The sequence below is a fragment of the Opisthorchis viverrini genome, assembly GCF_000715545.1.
Source record: "Opisthorchis viverrini unplaced genomic scaffold opera_v5_83, whole genome shotgun sequence".
Classification (NCBI taxonomy): Eukaryota; Metazoa; Platyhelminthes; class Trematoda; order Opisthorchiida; family Opisthorchiidae; genus Opisthorchis; species Opisthorchis viverrini.
This window is the reverse complement of record NW_008751739.1, coordinates 464,616-486,457: the sequence shown is the minus strand read 5'-3', so window position 1 is coordinate 486,457 and position 21,842 is coordinate 464,616. Positions and strand designations below refer to the sequence as shown.

General features: G+C 46.2%; 1 protein-coding gene across 1 annotated transcript in view; it reads right to left on the bottom strand.

Moving 5' to 3' along the window:
- T265_04800 (hypothetical protein) overlaps positions 1 to 19,785 on the bottom strand; it is a gene marked incomplete at both ends in the record, with an annotated part of 34,515 nt that extends 14,730 nt beyond the window's left edge. The window contains 6 exons of the mRNA XM_009169638.1: positions 1,046 to 1,213; positions 7,991 to 8,166; positions 8,761 to 8,970; positions 10,645 to 10,717; positions 11,293 to 12,103; positions 19,747 to 19,785. Coding sequence (XP_009167902.1) covers positions 1,046 to 1,213; positions 7,991 to 8,166; positions 8,761 to 8,970; positions 10,645 to 10,717; positions 11,293 to 12,103; positions 19,747 to 19,754 — 1,446 coding nt within the window. The remainder of the gene's footprint in view (positions 1 to 1,045; positions 1,214 to 7,990; positions 8,167 to 8,760; positions 8,971 to 10,644; positions 10,718 to 11,292; positions 12,104 to 19,746) is intronic.
- Between the last annotated feature and the right edge of the window lie 2,057 nt (positions 19,786 to 21,842).

Sequence of the window (21,842 nt, the reverse complement as noted above, 5' to 3'; positions counted from 1 at the left end):
ATCCAGTACTTTCAGTTTGTCCCTTTATTCTCTTTACATAAACACTATATTATCATGCGACCGTATGGCTGTGCGTGTTGATCGCAAGAGCGGTTATTCATAACTCCCGCTGAGTATATTTTCAGTGACTGTCACCTGAGTCCGGATGAGTTGCTTTAGGAGTAGCCTCAAATAGCAGCTGCCCACAAACGTATGCTAGATCTGCACAAATCGCCATGATGGACTCTGTAGGCCACATGGTGATCAACTTGTTCCATATCGTCTTTGCTCCTAGTGGGTCACATCTTCAGCGGTAACTTCACAGTAAGAATGGCATAGGGTCCAAAATTTGTTGAGAAATTTCACTGCCGCTGTTGAGCCTTATTCGTAGTCCGATGAAATGTGTTCGATATTTTGGAAGCCGTTATAGAAGAGTGTCCTTTTTTTTTAACAGGAAATCACTCAGCCAGTATGATTTAAGGCAAAAGTACGATGCGTTTCGGCGGTTTATACCACTGATTGGCACACATTACCCAGAACCACACCTACGGGCATGAGTCAGTTTACAGAATCTTAGTCAGAAGAACCCTTATCATGTAGTTTATTGTCTCAACCGTAGAGTTCAGGATGCGAAAACCTTAAACAACCCGAGGCGGTTTCATCTTTCGTTGATGAAACTGTAATACAATGATCACCGGCGGGGCAAACCGGTTATTAGTTAACGTTTTAGTTTGAATCTTCATGAAAAATTTACGTTCATTCTCTACTATTAAAATTATAACCGGTGACAGCGGTAAATTTGTCTCCGCTGTTACTACAGAGACCTGGGAACTCACTCCGTAAATGCCACAACCGCGTATAGTGGAAAAAACCAAAAGCAGTTACCACATAGAGAAAACCACCGCTTGGCTACTTAATCGGGTGCCATCTTGCAAGCAATGAAACAACAGATCACTCGATCAAGACACCGCCTGCACTCGTAGTTGTACCACGCCGTTATTCATGTGGCAAGTTTTAAATGGAGCTCCCACGTATGGGTATAGTTACATTGTGAACAAAAACTCACTAGTCCATCAAATTTCTTCCCGCACCAGTGGACCAGTTGTTTCAGACGTGTTTTGTACTTTGCCTTAGCACTACCTTGGCTTTCACCAATGAGGGAGGAGTACGTGGAAAAGATGACACCCTTCTTCACACGGCCGTTGGCTTTTCCGGAAATACGGGCGTATTTGAACTGATCGAAAAGGATGGAAAAATCAGGGAGGATAGCTATAGTGAAACCGGTGATAAGGATACGGTCGAAAATTCAAGAACCGGAGTCTAAAAATATTATCAAACATCTGCATACAGACCTAACCAAAATGATAAAACTCGACCATCCGTCTTCGACTAGTTTGAACTAAAGGCTTACATAGCAGACTCGAGTTATCATGCATTCAATCTGGTTCCCTAACCAGAGTAATTCCATTCATAAGCTCATGAGAAATCCTCAGTATAGTCTCAGGGAGTTTGCGGTCTTCATACATATGAGGTGTCTACTCTGTGATATCCCCGCACACTGTCTGTTGAAAACCAAGCAGACTGTATCGATGCGACTATACTTCCACTGGATTACAAGACACTGGAGCGAAACGAACAGGCCACGATGAAGCAAGGTCAATGAACACATGGAATGAATGTGCTTGAGCAGCCTTTTCGATCAATAGTTGTGGACGAGACGGCCCAAATGGTAAGAGCGCGAATTTACTGACCGGAAGGTCCGTGGTTCGAATCCCACCTCCGCCTCTCGACTTCCTCTGTCTAGGCTTGGGCAACCTGGCACTATCCCAGCCCTCGTGCTTCCTTCGGGTGGCATGGCAGCTAGGCACCGAAAGGGCGCTACAGCTGAACGGTTTTTTTTGTGGATCAGCCAATCCAGTGAAACCAGTTGTCCCAATCGTCGCGCAGACAGCCTGATTGCTAAGACACTCGGGAATCAATCAATTTATCGGCTATAAACCCTATACCATAGGCACATTGGTTCCAGCTACAATTTCCATCACCGGAAAACGGGAGAGTTGGGGCATATGGCCAAGCCAGTTTGTTCAGAAATTGGGTAGCTGCGCATCGAGAGCGATGCCCTTGATTCATGAGCGCCGGGGTCCCTATCCTGGGAGACACCAGCTGTCGATCAGACTAAATTTACTGGATTCATTGCCAGGTCATACACTGTCCACCTCTCGGTCGCTCCCACTGAGCACAGGGTTTGGCGCAAAGAGCTCTGTGAGGCAGACGGTCTTGTGGCATACGGAGTACATGTCGCAACCAACGCAGCCCATGAAGCGTGAGTAATTAATCTATCGTGGGAGAGTTTCTTCCTCCTATAAACATCTGGTGTACCTCAGCATTAGTAATCCGATGTTCCCACCAGACCTGACCAAAGCCTCGGAGACATTAATGATCAAACACTGACATCCCGTATGTCCTGTGCGTCTAAAGGCTACGTCTCTGATCCGTAAGGCAGTAAGGATTGCGCCGATGCAGTGTAAACTTTGCTCTTGACAGACAAACTGACGTCACGTCAGCACCATAAATGTCGGTGGTTGGCAAAAGCTGACCTGGTCTTCCCGGTTAGAGAAGTAATCTCATCACCAATCAGTCCACTGGATCTTATACAACTGTCCAGGTAAACAAATTTATATACCACGTCGATTATCCCGTCTGTAAGCATAAGGTTTGGATTTGATCCAACCCAGTCTTACAGCAGCACTTTACACTTTGCAGGCGTAAAGTGCACGCCAAAACATGCGGCAGTTGTTTAGATTATTTAAAATTGTTTGAATTTTTTAAGGATCTGAACCAAGGATAGCAATGCCGTCTGCACACCCAATGTCTGTGAGCGAACGTCCCGGGAGCGCTTAGACTCCCGAAGTTTCAGAGGCAGGGAGGAATTTGATGCAGCATATCAATGACGAAGTTGAAGGGGACAGGCAAGGGAAGACAGCCTTGTCACTTATGTAATTGTATCACATTTCATATTGGGGATGTTTTAATTAGCAAGGCAGCGTCAAAACACAGAGCGATCGACGGAGTCAAACGCTGCGTTCAAATCAAAGGAGACGATTATTGTTGGTCATCTGTAAGTCTCGAGACGTGAAATTATTTGTCGAAGGGTGAAGGCATAGTTGATGCATCCATGACCTGAACGGAACCTTGTTTGATTTTCATGGATTTACTGCTCTTCGCATAATGATGACAAGGGGACTTTTGACGCGGTCGCAGTAAGAGTGGTATTCCTGTGTTTTTCGCACTCTGTTCTAAGGCCATTCCTCTGGTGGCTGGCGCTCTTTCTATAAGCAATGCATTAAACCGCTAGCTTGATTAGCTTGACCGCGGTTACGCAGCCCATGAAAAGGTTGGTAGCGGATGATAACTAGATGGCCTAATTTTAAACGGACCCAGGTAAATTTGGATAACGGACCAACCAGGTGTTCGGGTAAATTACGGAAAAAGAACGACTGCCCAAAAAAGACTGGTGCATACAAAAACTGCTTATAATGGTATGTTCGGAACGACAAAATTTGTCGCCAGAATTTTGTGCCATCCAAGTATGAACAAGGCAACGCTCAACGCCGGTGTAACACCATCGTTGGCCAAAAACTATGTTCAGGTGATAGAACAGTTGCAAGGATGGCCGTTTTATTTAGTGAGGAAGGGAGAATTGTTAGGAACGCGCCGCATGACAGAGAACAACCCGAGGTACCATAGTGATGAGGACAGATTGATTGTGGGCATGTTTTGACGCTGGTACGAGTAGGAGAGCGCCATTCAATGAAAACCATAGTTCGGACATACGAAATCCATCAGACAGATGACTGGCCCATATCTGTGAGGGACTCCGAGCGCCGATACAACCCATCCCAGAAGACCTACCTGCGGAGACCGCCATCGTCAAGATGGTCTTGGTTGTTTTACAGGATCTTATGCTTTGCTCTCAGGTCCTAGTCTGACCTCCCATGGACTGTTTCCATGCAATCCTTTGTTGAACGAGTAGGATACCCTGGAACAGGCGTTTCTTTTGCATCCAAAGCACGTGACCGAGTACAACAGAACCTGTGATGCCATCAGTCCATCTATCGGGTGTGGCTTCATCCTTACGAAGACAATCTCACTTACAGCCGTGTTGATAACCGGGTAATCACATCGCATGAAAGCAATGGATTGGAGACACTGATTCTAATACATGCTCCCAGGGACCAAGTTTCTGCACTCTAGAGCAGTGCGAAAAGCCGCAAAGCATTGAAGCCATAGAAACTGCGGGTTGACGAAATCCCTCACAGCCCTGCCAATATAAAGAATTTTGTCCCTGGTCGCAATACCGGGACAAATATCAATCGCTTACCAAAAGTACACCAACTGTACATTGTGGGAAAATGATTGCAACCACATACTGACGTGAGGCTCATCCAAACACACGAACGTAAGTGCAGGCTCGAGACAGTTGAGTAATTGGGATGCGAACACACTGACCAAAAGTCAGTAGTTCAACCCAACATCTGCATATCGGCTGCTTCTGTCTAGGCTTGGGCAACCTGGCCGTATCTCAGCCCTCGCGCTTCCTTCGGGTAACATGGCAGCTGGGCACCGAAAGGGTGCTACGGCTTCGTTACTACTTACGAGCAGCAAAATCGTCTGAATCACATCCCAATATAACATCAATAACTTCCTGTTTCAATGACTTCCTAATCTAATTGATCCGACCACAAAGGAATTCGAGAACCGTCGGCGTTGGTTTGAAATGTGATGCAAGCTATATTCTCCACAAACGATGTGAGGAAATGACAAGAGGCGTACCTCAGCTTAAAAACAGAGATACATTCGCAATACATTCGCGACGGATGCGGCTGTGGGACTATAAACTATTTAACAAGATCCGTAAACCACTCAGTTGTTTCTAAGTCCAGAACACCATCACAATGCTAAAGAGCGAGACCTTCAGTATTGTTGTTTCTGACGCCACGCTGAAGTTGACTTGTTCTCTGGAGCAACGTTTAAACCAGTCCAGTAGGTCAAAAATAGCCGGGCAACATCTGCGTAGTGTGCACAGCATGCAAACGAGTCTTTTCCAATCAACAACCGGTCGATTGCTTTGAACAAAGTCAATCACGTGACGCCGAAGCCGTTGTGCATTTAGGCTTGATTCACTGTGTTATGTTGACTTGAAAGTTTCCGATATTAAGCTTGCCGTTTACGATGTCAGAAAATAATCCACATTGCTCCCCAAATTTACTACTACCCTCTCGACGGAGGAAACATTGATTCCAAACGGTCCAGACAACCATGTAATTCCTGATTTCCAATTGGCCACAGACAGTTTTTCATTGTCATTGACAGTTCAGCATCAGTGTTCAACATTACCGTGCAACCATGATGTAAAAATTGGGACCTGATGCTACACTACTACAAGTATCCCGAATTGTATACGCCCACAGATACTCGTCCAGATAAACCGGCAAGAAATCCACTAATGTCAATTAGCGACCGTATCTCGTAGTGCCTCTAGTCCAGTTGGGGTAAACTCACGCATAACCCATCCCAGAAAGCTGTTTGTACGGACAGTACTCAGACTTTTGACAGTCGCTGCAGGTCACAGTATGCCAACCTGAACTGCGCACGAGAGAACTCTCGTGGCGTACAGAATACATGACCGACCCATTCCAGATTCCTGAGCTGGAGACGTTCTTCAACTGAGGTCCCTCTTGCACAATCGAACACTCGCTTTCGACCTGTCTCGTTGCGGAAACGAGCCATTGACATGACACAGTAGTTATCGAAGACAGGATTCCTCGGTTCTGCTACTGGCACAGAACACGTCTCAAAAAACATACAAGACAACCAGTACTACAGCCTGATATACACGTCCTTTGAGACTCAGAGGTATGCCACTAGTGACATAAGTTGGCAAACTTTATTCGAGTCTTAGAGATCCATGCAAAGACCTTGTCTACCACGATGTAGTCGAAGCCAATACAACTACCACGAAATGTACAATGCTTTTCCTTGGATTGCAAGTGGCGTATCCAGAAAAACTGCATTCTGCAAGGCAGAAAGGATGAGATGATCCTGACCAGTTTATTGAAAAACACGAGTGCCTTCTCTTTTTCGAAGATAAGAACAATGTGGTCTGCGTATTCCAAGTCGACAACAGTGCGGTCATTATCCAAACACCGATATTTTGAAGACTTTCCAGTATACGTCCTCTTATCGCATTGATCACAAGATGAAAGGAAACGGAGTGGACATCATTTCTGTAGAAAGGCTGTTACAGAGCTAATGAGAATTCAGAGAATCTCCTACTTTCACCAACCATTGCTGAGCAGGAGTTCGAGAGAAGTAATCGGCCAACGGCGTCAAATGCACTTAGGAAATCCAACAACAAAATCGTGGGTCGCTTATACGTGCGGCGTTGTTCTAGCACTTGATGGACCGTGAAGATGTGGTCAACGAAACCCCCATCCGGCAGAAATCCCACATGCTTCTCTCGAATCCGTGCTGCACGGAGTCATAAGGCGAAAAGTGACGCTGAGAGACGCGATACAACAGATGAGACCATATCGAGATTCTGTTTACTGGATCTAGATTAACTGACCACAGCCGAAGAGTGCATGGTCAGTCCTTTGGTCACCGATATAATTCACTCTGCACTTAAATTGAGCCTACTCTCACCGTATGTGGCATTTTCGGGTTCTCGAGTACTCATGATAAGGACTTTGCACAAACCGATATACTCCATGGCAATTGATGGACTGCGATCCCAGCACAATTCCAAGATGATCCTGGTAGGATACTCTTGGTTCAGGGATCCTGAAAGCAAGCGGACCCAAAAACATCCACACGAAAACGCATAAATGACGTCCGCTCACATCACTGTGAACGCTGTGCAGGTCTCAAATGGGCATACAGTTTTTGCTACCTTTCTGCGCAGAGGGTAGTAGTCTTTTGCCTGACTACAGGCACGCCAAACAGCCATACAGCGTTCGCGATGTTAGCATTGGCTGAGCGGAAAATATGAATAAACAGCCATACAGCGTTCGCGATGTTAGCATTGGCTGAGCGGAAAATAAGAATAAAAAACCGTCCAACTGTAACACCCTTTCGGTGCAAGGTTGCTCAAGCCTAGACAGGGGAAGTCAAGATGCAGAAGTCGGGTTCGAACCACGGACCATGCAGGCAGTAACTTCGTGCTCTAACCACTGAGCCATCTCGACCCATTGGCTGAGCACACCGACATCAACCTATATCTTCGAGCGACTTAAGAAAGAGGCCCTACAGTTGTTGGATTTCGCAAACCAGAGCACACATTTTCTACCATCACCTACGTCTACCATTCGTCACAAATTTCCTCCTCTAAACGAAGGAAAGACTTCTACTTTATGCGAGGTATGCCATTTGAATTTTATTTCAGAATGGCCTCAATGAAGCAAAAGACAATGGTGAACTGCACTTGCGAGGTAGTGGATCACAGTGAACCCACTATTGCACTGTACTGAGGGACTCAGAGCTACAAAACATTTCATACGACATTCCATGTTGTCAGCGTTTAGGAGAATTTAAAGTGATCTATTATGATTATTCATAACGAGTACAAAACTTGGCCACCTAGTCCTGGAGGAATTTGCCAGCCTTTTGAGTGTACTATCACCGTAAATTAAAATACAAGTCAAGGTTTACGCGCAAATTAGATATTTCGGTTAGATAAAGCAGGCATACATGCGGAAGTTTATTAGGGGACAATCTTGCCAGGTCATCAGTGTACCGACAAACGATGAACTATGACGGACATTGGTACACTAATGCTGTACTCCAACAATATTGCACCCTTTTGATTCGAAGCCATTAGCGGCAAGACGCAAATAGTCTCGGAAAGCCACAGAGCTGGAATGTAATTCATCCCATCAGTATGAACTTGATGGATCTGAATGACACAGTTTTGCGGTTATTCCATTAAAACATTAGCTAACACATTACTCACTTTGTTCAAAGAATGGACTTTGATTCTGCCGAGTCCGACATCACGAAGATCCCGTTCAGCATCAACCCTGAGGTCATTGGAAACTGAAAGCCAAATTGCTTTTTTGCGGTGTCGCAGGTAATTCTCATATAGAATCCCTGCAATTGTGCGTCCCTTCCCAACACCAGCACCGTCACCTTTGAGAAAACGGAAACAAAAAAGCTAGACCCATGCCCAAGAAACTAAAGGCCAATCCGAAAACAAGTCTCTATGCAGCCCTTAGCAAAGAATTAAGAGGTGTTCAGAACATGATCGATATGATGTTATACGGCGTGCACCAGGGACCTGTGGAAGCGAGTGCCAACAAAGGTAGATTAACGACTAAGAAACGAAGTCTGGCACTTAAGTCATAGGGGATTACATCAGGGTTAACCGACTGTGGCAGTTATTTATCCAGAGCTTGAAACTGGCATGTTCCGTAGCTGTCACCAGGTACAGTTTTCAACCAAGTTAAGCTGTACTTTAATTCAAAGGAAAAATAGGCTTCCAGAATATCCAGGTCTAAGTTTCTTGAACGTCGTTAGAGATGATGTCTCCATGTCAATCGGGGACCGTAAAGAACGTAAAGAATGATCACCCAAGGGTAAGCCGCGAAACGCAGTAAAATGGGCCCGGGTGGGGGAGGTTATTGCTGAGCTTGCACACACTGGACGTGGCGAGTGGCCCAAGATTATTACGTCATTATCGGGATTAATGTACAAGTCTACAGTCAATACCCAGCAAAAACTCACCTATTAAGAAACCAGCTCGTTGACCATTTGGAAGGATACATTCGTGCCGCTGACAAGCATACATCACAGCCTCGAGCTGCAACGCTGACAAACAACCACGATCGATAACTTCGTCAGGCAGAAGCAGTCGGTAGTGTATGTCCGGGGGCGACACACTGGACAATGAACTTGATTCGACGACAGGATCTGGATGCTTGGAGCCGAGTTTAACTGAAATAGATAGCATAATGAAAACCGAATCTGGAGTGAGCACCTTTCGTGGAATGGGTATAAAGGACAACCTATTGGTTTGGGATTGGGTACGCTACAGTTAGATATACATACCCGAACCGATAAACGCACTAGTTATCAAATTCAGTAGTCAGAAGTCAAAGATGGTTATCATTTTTCAAGTAAATCAAGAGAAAAAGAACGGAAACGGGAAGAGAATAATAGGTCAAAAGCAGAAAGCGCACACATTGGAACAGAAGTGAAACGTACATGATTGAGTAACACCTCGTGTGCCGTGACAAAACCAAGGATTAGACTAAAGCATTGTGTGAGCCAATCATGAGGAGCAAACAATTAAATAGAAAAATTAATCACTTTGATGGGACGGCTTTTGGAACATTATCTGACTGGTTTTCCAATACTCTGACCAGCATGATCTCGTAGCTAGTGAAAGTCCGGTGCCCAAAAGAATGGCTTTCAATACTAGCCCTTAAGCGTGGTATAGTCATTTTGATATACTATTTAGCACAAGCCGACACAAATCTTCACACCAATGCGCGTTTAGTGGACTTAATGGTTCACATTTTACCTTTAATCTCTGACTATTAACAGCCCCGTTCCAAAATCATATTTTCGCTAATATCTTTGTGTAGCACCAGGGCGAACCAGAATCCATACCTTTGAGAACGAGAGTGCGCGTGTAAGCATCTTGTTTGTGGTGACTGAATGGAGTGTCGCATAGCAGTTGCTTTAACATACATAATGGGCGCCTCCTGTTGGCGTGCATGACAGTCCTGAGCACTAGGAATACTCGTGATACTACGGGAGCACGATAAAAATACTGACTAATGCTGCATGTCACTTGCAGGGAGATAGTCTCTACGTAAGTAAAGTTTGGCTGAGGTCATCTTCGCTAAAGAAATGTCGTAAAAAAGGTAAATTGTCGTAGGACGAGAACTGGAGAAGTCGTTAGAAAATAATAGTCCAAAAGGGTATGACTAGTCTCCAATTCATTACCCGGAGACAAATTGGAGAGCCTAGGCAGTCTGCAGCATCGGAACTCAAGTTAAGTACCACATTCATATCCAGTTGGTAAAAACTGACACTTGTGTTGATAAAGGTACGTGGTATTGTGTACAGTTCTATGAGAAGGAAAAGGGCCGGAAACACTAACCCGATCTGTCACTTCCAGCGGAAAACGGAGCTAGATGGAACATCCAAAGTACGGTTCACTGCTACGCACATTCATTTGGTGTTTTTCATGACGGATGCTCGTATGCAGCTAGGGGGACATAAGTGAACGAATTCGTTCGAATGTTGGTACTTTTACCATTCACGCAAATGACCAACTGATAGGTCATTTTGATTCTACTGGGGTTCCTAATACCTCTCGTAGTACCTCTCGTATGCAGAAAAAGACGGTAACGACCCTGGGCATCCACCTAAACGAAGTCTTGATGAGTTACATATGAATTTGGCGTTCATCCCAGAAAGGACAACTTTGTGCAAACCAGCGTCATCTATGCACGTTAAATGTAAGGCAGTGAACTACCGTATTGGAGAAACTTGACTCCCGCGGTCCTGGGTTGCCATGATCAGTGTAGCGCTCCACACATATCACCACAAATGGTGATTTAAGGCGTGCGCAGGTGGAACTAAGAAGAAAAGACTCACGTTTCGTGGGTACATAGTCTGCATAAGTCTCTGCCTGTGCTAGGTCCTCATCTTCGTCAAGGTCGTCATCCCGCTGTTTGAATAGAAGTAAAAAACATACTATAATTTTCATAAAAATGGCGCTTTTGAACTAAGCCAACAATACCAGGAGAATGGGGATAGTAAACTTGTGTAGCCCTCAACAACAGTACTAAATTCGACTCCTTGGATGGACCACCCGAGACGCGCCTTCAGTGGCGCTCGCGCATCCAAGCTATCACCTTTGGTGCATAGCTCCCAACTTAAAAGTCCACTGACAGCCCTGTGTTTACGCATCAATTATGTCACCTTCCGCCTCAAATGCGCAGCTACCTACGCCACCTCCCCAAATCGTCAATGAACGGAAATGTCAGCTATAACGACTGTACGACAAGTACGTGTTTATTGTAGCTGATAATGATGGTGATACTATGTGGGGCAGGTTCCATGAAATTCACTGGTGTCCCGAACTGGGGACCAAGTCAAGTGGACGATACCACTGATTATCCTCTGTGAAAAACTGCAGTGGGAGATATTCATTCAGGATTTAATGGTTGCATGGTGCTGTTTTTAGAATTGAGACCAAGGTTTGACAGCACAAGCTAAGGAAAAATTCACCCACGAACTCACTTTGAACATATATGGTTTGATTATATTCGCCGGAACATTAGATGGTTGCAGACTGCGGGTTGACACGGGAGCCCTGGGAACTTGTGATCCTTCAAGCCAATTTAGGTTTGTTGGGGCAGTAGATACAATGGGAAGAAGAGCATCAGATGTTCGCAGGCGTTGAGCATCCAACTCAGAAAGACTACTGGCGGTTTTAAGAAGCTTCGCCGGGGATTGTGTCAGTGTGTCTGCAAAGGGCTGGGGTCTCTTTCGGATGATATTGGGGGCTCTGGGGACACCAACAGAAGCGACGCTTCCATTTCTGGGAGGAGATCTCCTTAACAACTGACTAGCCATTCTCAGCTGAGGTTGTTGCCCTAAGAGTTCCGAACTGAGGTGGGATTTGGGGACGATTTTGAAAACCGTGGATCCTTTTGTGCTTAATATTTTTACATTGGGTGTGGGGGTTGATACAAGCTGTTTTGCTGAGTCCGACTTCGACGAACCGGCGATTCCAGAAGAACTCAGAGAGGATGGTGCGATTCCGGCATTGATGAGGGCATTTAGGATTATGTCACCTTCAGGACAAACAGTAGCAACAGATGTAGGAGCAGGAGATAGGGTGTTAGATAGAGGGGAGTTCGTGACCAAAGGGCTTCTTTTGGGATAGACATTTACGTTTGCGTGACCCTCCAGGACAACAGGAATTTTGGAATCTGCAACTGACGACTGTTCTTGTTTTGCATCGATCTTTGGGGTCTCTGCGTCATTGAAATCTTTCGTGGTTAGCCCTTTTAGAGCATCCTCGAAGATAGAAGCTGGATCCATATCACTGAAGGGTCCAGTAAGACGTAAAAAAGTTCAGAAACCAATAGGAATATATCAACATGCAAACTAAAACTTCAGAAATCCGACTCGCCCGATAAGACACATCCAGCAATCTCAAGTATATGCTGGATAAGAACCCGCTTACATTAGTTTCTGGCTGGCAGGCATTTACAACTAGAGGTTCACTAATTCGAGTTTTTTACGCAACGATCGACTTGACTACTTGGCGGAACTGAATTGCCCGACATTTAGCAGTACGAAAACACCATTGGATAGTCTCAAAATTGAGGGTAAAAACAGAGGGGGCGTTGTTATGCGATAGGAACGTTTCGACCAGCAGGAGTAAGTTGCTCCAAGTAACATACGACTAAAACTTACTAACCATACTACAAAAAATCGTATTGTATCAGATAGAATAAGGGCCCATTTGCCACATGCCATTCCCTGGATTGTATATTTTTAAAAATGACCCAGAAGGTGCTCCTGCCGACCAAGGATTGGCAGAGACCGAGGGAATTGCTACGCAATGCTGCGTTGTAGCACCGAATTTAACCTAATTCCAGGTACGGTCCGTCAGTAGGTAAATGTGTACGTGGTTTAAGATTATCTAGCTTAGCTGTTCCGCAACGCCATGTGAAGCGTTAGAAAGAGTAGGCGAATTTCTTTATGCTGAAAAGCTGACCGTTGACCCTGGACGACTGCGAAAAATGACGAAGCCAGAGAACCCAAAGACGCCATAGTGCCTGAAAACGATAGAAATGAGCAATGAACCGAGCACATTCAAACTAATTTTGCACTTAAGCACGGGCAGGTTGTTTTCCCTTCCAATTGCGTCGGATGACGACTCTGGAATGTCAGGCGACCCATCCAAGCCACTATCGGATCAATCTGGATGAGGTCGTGTTCCAAAAAGAACTGATGAACGAGTGTGACTTGGCGGATGAATCACAGTTGAATTGGCCGACCCTAAATATCCCTACAGATCTATTTAAGAGCCCTCAGTTCACGCCAAAAAACCAGACAGACGGTTCACAAAGCGTATGTGGCACACAGGTGTCGCTCACAGTTAGAAAGCCTAAAACTGGAAAACAGGAAACACCCATAAATGGATGTGGACCATGGAGAGCACCACGGGCACTATGCTTAATTAACCTCGACTAAGGCGAAGCCACGCAAGGCCAAAGCTTGCTATCATGCACGTTTCAAAACGAATTTGGAACCTCTGGCAACTTACGAAATAGTAATGGTGCAATGCAAAAAACTGTTTTAGACAAACTGTCCCGGTACATAGGACCAAGGGTAGTTCAACATTAATTAACCACCTGTTCTTTGCAGACGGAAAAACCAGGGATCAGTGCCACAGAAGGGATACTTGAGGCAGCAAAGAGAAGTGAATAGTTCCATCCAGCGTTCTAGTTCTTGGATGTTTGGGGCATAGGGATTCACCCGGCTTCTTTGGGTGGTGCAAGTATTCCAACTATTCTGGGATCCTCCTTTATCTATACCATGGCAATCTGTGCTGTCTAGAAGACGGTCTGTCTAATTATCTCAAGTGCTGAGCCAGGTCTCAGAGATTATGACTACATCCAATCCCACTTTTCTACAAGCTAACTTCTCTAACTTGTTCGGGACCCTACGCGCGTAGTCTGTTTTTTTATGTCATCTGAGTTGTTTAGTTCGGCTATGTAGCCACAAACCGTGCGCCAAAGCACAGCGGTTCCAACTGCTACAGTTTCGTTTGCTGAGGATAGCGGATAGGAAAATGACAGCCACATGTTGTTGACGGCCCAATCACTTCATTGACTTCAAGTAGTTTTGTTTCTCCGGCATGGCATGCAGTGAGAAGCTTACGTATTGAAGACAGTAGCTCTAATGCAGGACGGCGATTGGCCGTTTGACAGTAATATCCGTCATGGTCACCAACCATTCATCCGTCTGGTTCCGATGGTCTCATCTGGGAAGACAGCAGTTACCAACGCGACTAAGTTGACTAGTAGGGGCCTTCAAGGTTCGTTACCAAGTTATGAATGGACCGCCTATGAATCTCCCCCAACCGAGATAAGACTGAGCGAACAGGAATTGGAAACACGAACGGTCGTGCGGCATACGAAGAGCACGGCTTAGCCAACGTTATCTATGGTGTGGTCAATGGATCTATCGAGGGATGCTTTTATGGCCATTAGGCCTATCTAGCTACTAGTGATCCGATGTTCCCATTGGACTCACGCTCCGGAGACTCCGATCGTCAAACACAGAAATCTGTACGTTGGTTGGTGTCGGCGAATCGATTAAAAAGCGGGTTTTCGGTTGTGCAAAGGGTACTACCATTGAAGAATGTGTCCAGTACCAGAAGCTGCGTTGGTTGGGACATGTTGCGTATGCCGAACCATCGTTTGCCGAAGAGAGTGCTGTTTTCCATGCCCAACTCAGAGTGGAGTAAGCAGAGGTGGCCAATCCTTGACTTGACAGAAGGGTATGAAGGAGATTACGAAACGCTTGGGTGCTGTCGGTGCTACTAGCCTTTCAGGGTGATCCCAACTGCGCCTGGTTGGATACACTACAAGATATGGCTGCCACACGATATGAGTGGCGGTCTTGTTATCAGTTTCTATCCAGATTGCCTGAGTGAATGTCGGGAGGTCTATGCACCTCGGAATGATTGTAATAAGCTAGCAACAAGTCCCTTGCCCGTCCACATTTATTCTTTTTTTACAATAAGGCCTTCGAATAAATCATGGTCGTACAGCAGTGAAGCATTGGTGTTGAGCACTGATGTCAATGCTATCAATGTACGGAGATCTGCATACAGCGGCTACGTCTCTAATCCATGAAGGTACATCAAATCACAGCAGTCTTCACTCTGCAGCTGGCAACCAAGCAGACACCACGTCGATCCACAAATTCCGGACGTTGGCAAACGCAGCCTCATCCTTCCGAGTAGGGAAGCGATTCATCAATACGCCGGAGCGTGGATGAGCCAAATCGATTTGTTCATCTGAGTGCATGATGCATTGGTTTAATCCTAACTAGCCTTGCAGTAGAACCTTACACAGTGTATGTGTGAAACATTTTAAAATACAGTAGAACTATTAAGGTTATTTAGAATGGTCTATAAGACCAATAGCGTCGGTGTACCCAACGGCTGTCAGTGCACTTGGGTCATCGAGATGTTAGAGTCAGATGAAGACTAAAGTGGCACATCAATTACGGAGTTGAAAATGCAAGACCATAGAGGATACCCTTACCTGACACCAATGGATGTGGTGAGTTAAGGATGAAGCTTGCTGGAGACCCATACGTGTCCACGGGAGGAGGAATACGGATACTTTAAAATAAACGAATTTAGAGTGGATGGTCCTCATCAGCAGACACTGCAGCATTTTCTGAGCGCCAAGAGTCAGGAGCAGCTTTCAGAATAAGACGGCCACTGTCCGGTCGTCGACAGTAGTGGCGCGGGTAAAACGTCGCTCAGCCGTAACACCCTTTCGGTGCCTAGCTGCCATGCAACCCGAAGGAAGCACGAGGACTGAGATACTGCCAGGTTGCCCAAGCCTAGACAGGGGAAGTAGAGAGGCAGAGGTCGGGTTCGAACCACGGATCTTCCGGTCAGTAAATTTGCGCTCTAACTAATTGAGCCACCTTGACAGTATCTCAGTCATTGTGCTACCTCCGGAAGATATGTCAGCTAGACGCCGAACGTCTTACGGCTGTATTTGTTATTTATTATTGGGGACTTAGCGAGGGGCCCGCGCGCGCCACCATGGCCGTTAGCTTAAGGTATAATTTTCCAAGCACTAGTGGAGGCCGTTGACCGCAACGAGGTCATGTGAGTAAGCGATCTCTGAGAGTGTCAAAAACGTTGAGCAGAGCTCCTTTCACCTCTTCCATTTGTCGTCCAAACCATTACCATCATCTGGATTTGGTTCCGAAAGCTTTTAGGCCAAATCGACTAAATATTGTTGGCCTACAGAGACACTTTTCGGGTAGTGAACTTAGTAAACTTGCACCACCTGCCATATTCTTGAGGGAAAGCGAACTGATACGATTGACGGCATAGTGGTCAGTGCCATCGGTAGTTGAACACTACATGGTCCAACTGAGTCCACGGCTGGTTTGCAGCCTATAGCCTCCGGATAACACACGGTGAGCGTTTGTGCCGACAGTTTGTACTGGCTAGAAAATGATATCCAGAACAACTGAAGTCATTATCTGTGCGGCGGACGTCTATCTAGAATCGGCCGGCGAGATAGGATTCCTCCGCAGCCAGTCTGAACCTTCATATCATCTGCCAGAATCACCATATCCGAACATCTCTCCGACCGAAGTGGCAAGTACCGATAAAAATTTTCTCCATCCTAGTTGCTGTTTTTTTCGGAACGCATGATAGGATCCACCATAGTTATGGACAATATAACATCCGAGTACAACGGCGAAGCTTTCCTGCCGTACTCCCATAATTTAATTGATGGGAATTCATCGCAAAGGAGAAAAACACGAGAGGTACTTAGGTATAGCCCAACACCAAGCATTCCAAGGTGATTGCAACGTCAGACACTCATTCAGGCACTCGTAGACGTTAGAATCGCATACTTAACGTAGCTCTCACAATCTCGTCCACTGACGACGACATCGGTTAGAGGCCATGTCTTGAAGCGCCTCCAACCAGGCGCAGCGGGGGTCATGCGATACCCACCCTGGAAGAGGGTGGCATCGACAGTACCCAGACTTTTCACAACCCTCTTACATACCTCTCCGCTAGGTCAAGAGTTACCCGCCTTCCTGTTTCCGCCACTCTAAATTGGGCAGGAAAAACAGCACCCTCTTTGGCGAACGACGGCTCGGGATGCGCAATACATGGCTTAACCAACGCTGGGCACGTTCTTCGGTGAAAGCCTCCGCTGCTCAAACGAACACTTGCTTTCTAAGTGCTTCGTTACGGATTCAACGACACCAACCCACAAAGGCTACGGTTCAGAGACAAGGTTTGTAGGACACCTGAATATGTCTCAGTTCCACTACTAGAACAGGCCGAGTCCCACGGCCATAACATAAAAACAAAAACCGGCGTGGAACTACTGACCGGGAGGTCTATGGTTCAAACCAAACATCTGTATCTCGACTACTCCTGTCTAGGATTGGGTAAATCTTAGCTCTCGTGCTCCTTTCGGGTGGCATGGCAACTAAGGGATTCCAGTTCTTTGACCGATGGCCACTGTACTTTTACATGCTGTTGGTCGCTGCACTTCCCTGGACATTAATCCTAGGGACCGCCCTTGAAAGCTTATTATTCACTAACTTGTATACCGATCAAGACTCGTGGCATCACTGTTTCTAAGCCATTTGAGTTCATATTTTCGAGTTCTGCTCCTACCAGTTGAACTCCTTGTGTGTGTGACATTCCTAGTTTAATCCACGTCACGCAAATCCTTCCTAATGAACCCGCTTTTATTTTGGAGCTCATTGGCATAAAAATTCCTGGAACTGGTGAATCCAGGGAGACCCCCATGGCCAATAACTTATTAATATTTCTCCGCATGACGTAGCTAATGGGTTACATCAAGATTCCGCTTCGAAGGTGCTCATTGAAGGTTTGCAAATGTGATGCGAGTAGTATGGGACGATTGTTCGAAACCTCAAACACACTGCTGGTTTCTCCTTGCTTGCTAATTTCAGACACTTATAACGTAAACAGAGAGGCGGCCAACCCTTGACTTGGCAGGGGAGTACGAAGGAGATTACAAAACGCTTGTGTGCTGTCGGTGCTGTTCGCCTCCCAGGATGGGGACCGCGTGATCCTCAGTGCCTGGTTGGAGATACTACAAGATATGGTTGCTAACCGATAACAGTGGCGTTCTTGTTCAGTTTCTATCCAGATTGCCTAAGTGAATGTCTGGAGGTGTAGGTACCTCGGAATGATTGTGGTAAGCTAGCATTAAGTCCCTTCCCCATCCACCTTTACTCTTTTCTTCACAATAAGGCTTTCAAATAAATCATGGTTGTACGGCAGTGAAGCATTGGTAATGAACACTGACGTCATGCTGTCGATGATGATGGGGTTTATCTAGTAGGCGTAGTTTCCGAAATCTGAGTAAAGCAAGCCACCAATTAGATGGAAATTCAATTGGATGTCATGCGGGAAAACATCAGCGGGTTGTCCGGCTTCGTCAGTTGGATGCTGAAGGAGAGGAAGTCCACTGTCTCCATAGATTTCACTGTGCATCAGTCCCAAAGTAAAGACAAGCCCATTGTTGTTCAAGTCATCATCATCATCATCATCCTCATCATCATCAAGGAGGGAAGACCTAGTGCCTTCTGATCAGATATTGAGGTGCCTATATCTCTGGGCGCTCAATCAATCTGAAAGGAAACAGAGCAAGAACGCCACCGCAATCGACTAGCCGCCATTATTATCAGTCTCCGGTCAAAAGCAGGTCACAGGGGCCTAATCCTGAAAAGCGGACCGCACAAACGGCCCTCAACGTCTTCGTAGCGTTTTTCACAACCTTTGGCAAGTGATACATCATCCACTTCACTGTTTGCTCCAATCTGAAGGAAACAAAGAGATAAATATTGGTCGCGGTAGACGAGGTTTCGGCGTGCGTGGCACATGGTCGAACAACAGCCATTGATGTCACTTGATTTTCCCCGAACACTCGCTTCTCAATCTCCCTTGTTACGAATTTGTTGACATCATCCATCACCAGCAATGCTCCTGAGAAACTGGTGACAAACAAAACCGAGGACACCCTCCGCCATCTGTTCGACAGACCATATCTCGCAACCATAAAAAATGGATCCTCTAACACTGCCTGGCACACATTTCAGTCAGGGTCCGATAGCCTCGAATTCCCGGGATTCCGCCTACCCTATACGCCCCAACCAGGGTGAAACGAGCAGTGAGCTGTCCGCGGGCTGCAAGCAATCATCCCATACTACTTATGTTTGCATTACTTCACATACACGTCGTCCAGATTGTTTCACTGGGACCACGATACAGAAGGAATGAATCGCAATGCACATCTACCTTACACCCCAACCCCTGGATGCTAGGGATACACAGATCCTTGGCTAGTCGGCGGGTGCTTCTATTGGAAAAATGTCGCCTTCTGCTTTATTGACAGATTTATACATGCTACGAGCCACAAGTCAGATTGTCTAGCTTGCGCGAATGCCACTGACATCCGTCTATGACATGTAGTCCACCCGAGACTCATTACCCTTACTTTCGAGCACCCTAGGTCTCAAACCGAAGGCATAACCCATTTTCCGGTTTCTTTAACTGCGTGTTAAATTGTGACACGGAGCTATCCTTCAATATTTTCGTCGCAAAATTCAGCTATGAATTTTTAATCCCAGCCATTTGTGGTACACAACTAGACGTGGGCTCAACAAGGTACACTCGCACTTTAGTGGGCATCCATGACTTTAAAAGCACCAAACGAATGCTCCCGAAATATTTTGATCTCATGTGCGTCGCCCCGGAAATCGGCAAATTCTCTAAAGTGGTAGACCTGTGACTCAGCAATTCAACCTTGTGTAGATGCCGCCAGGGATGTCGACATATTACCAAGTTTTCCTGGTGAACACCATCCTAAGGTGGCAACATTCCTCCCCATCGCAAGGCAAACAGAGTCCACGCTCACTCACACGCACATCCCAGTGGAGCACGAGACCAGTCACCTGGGCGCGTCCTTCACCTATGGCGAGAACGAGACGATTGATTATGCAGTGAGTGATGCAGACAAACAAGCCGACAATGGTACGGCCTAAATTCGAGGTGGGAGGAATTGACAGATATGTTTTCACTCAGGAACATCAAATAAACTGAAACGATCTCCCGACCCACCAAAGACTATTGCCGCGTGATACGACTTTGAACTGGAGCAGAAACAAGGTCCGAACGAAGGACTGTGGCGTTTTGTACCATTATTTTACTTCCATTATAACACTACGTATTTCATCAATTGCATAATCGTTTTTTGTTTAAATACGAGAGACTACAAAAACACGCACCTGTACAATTTCACATAAAGACAAGCATGGCCACGTGCTTCGACTCTCTCTTCTGATTTCGCTCGCGCTTGCAGCGGTCATTCGCGAGTCCTATGTACTAACTCTGGTACCAAAACATTTCAGACCATTTTCGGAATCTATTATATGTGGGAACTGTTCAGAAGAAGACCTCTGGACCAAAATAATCGGATTCTTGTTTATTCGCTGACCTGGGCCAGCAACGAACTATTTTAAAGAGAACAATTGTTAGTGAGTCTGTTCCATCTGACCCCTTTATTTTTGTATACCCAACCTGGTTTAATTGTTATTTCTTTGCCACACACTCCTGGTAAACTAGCTTATTGGGTAGCCAGACCACTACAAATTTGGTGGGCCCCAGTATTTCTAGGTATTTTTTTAAAGCTTTTTCTTTCAAGTCGTCGTAATTTTGTTTCTTTAGCCCGGTAATTATGGAGGCACACTTTGATTCAGCGGATTTAGTCGAGAATGCGATTGGCATACGTTTACCAGACTACAATCCACGCCACCCCAGGGTATGGTTTCACCAGTTGGCGGCCGTTTTTTCTACCCGACGCATCACTTCCCAAGTCACTCGGTTTTCCTATGTTGTCCAACATCTTCCTCGTGATGTAGCAAAAGAAGTTGAAGATCTGTTGGAAAATATTCCTGAGGCAAATCCGTCTGACGCCCTTCGAGCGGCCGTCATAAGTAGGACAGGGGACTCAGAAAACAAAATGCTACGGGATCTATTCACCACTGTCAAACTTGGGAACAGATCGCCATCACAAATGCTTCGCCACATGCGCAATCTCCTCTGCGGCCATAAGCTAGCGGTGGAAATCATGGCCCAACCATGGCTCGAGAAACTCCCACCCTCCATGTCCCACGTCATCAGCGCTTTCGTTGATAAACACAGCTTGGAGCAGTTAGCCCAAATGGCGGATAAGATACACGACACTTATCCCAGTAACCCGATTAACTCCGTCTCCCGCCCTGAGCCCACTACTGATTCAGGCACGCTTCTTGCTTCTATATCGCACCTACAAGCCAAGTTTGATGCTTTGACCGATCGCCTACAACGGTTAGAGATCAACATGCATCGACCACGTTCACGATCCAGATCGTTATCTCGTGCCCGTCCCTCTTGGTGCTGGTATCACCAATCTTATGGCCCAAAAGCACGCAAGTGTCAACCACCTTGTTCCTTCAAGCCGCGTTCCAACACCCCTTTAAACACCCCGGCCAGTCAGTAACGGCGACGACTGTCTGTGGCCCTCCTCGCACTAGTCGCCTGTTCCACATCACCGACCGTTCAAGTGGCCCACGTTTTCCTCGTAGATACGGGAGCTGAAGTTAGTGTGCTACCACATAAGAATCCACTTCCCGATTCTGCTTCTTTCTCGTTACAAGCCGCTAACGGTATCCGCATCGCTACTTACGGCGAACGTTCCCTCACCCTTGACCTTGGATTGCGACGTGCGTTCAAGTGGATCTTCCTTTTGGCCGACGTCCAAACACCCATCATCGGTGCAGATTTCCTGACCCATTACAATCTATCTGTCGACGTGCGACACAAACGTCTCTTAGACACGCTTACTTCCCTCTCAGTCAGCGGAATTAGTACCCCAACTTCATCCACAGGTATCCGAGTTATCTTACCGGATTCACATTTTGCTGACAGACTTGGGGATTTTTCAACCCTTACTCATTCATATCAGTACACCCAACCG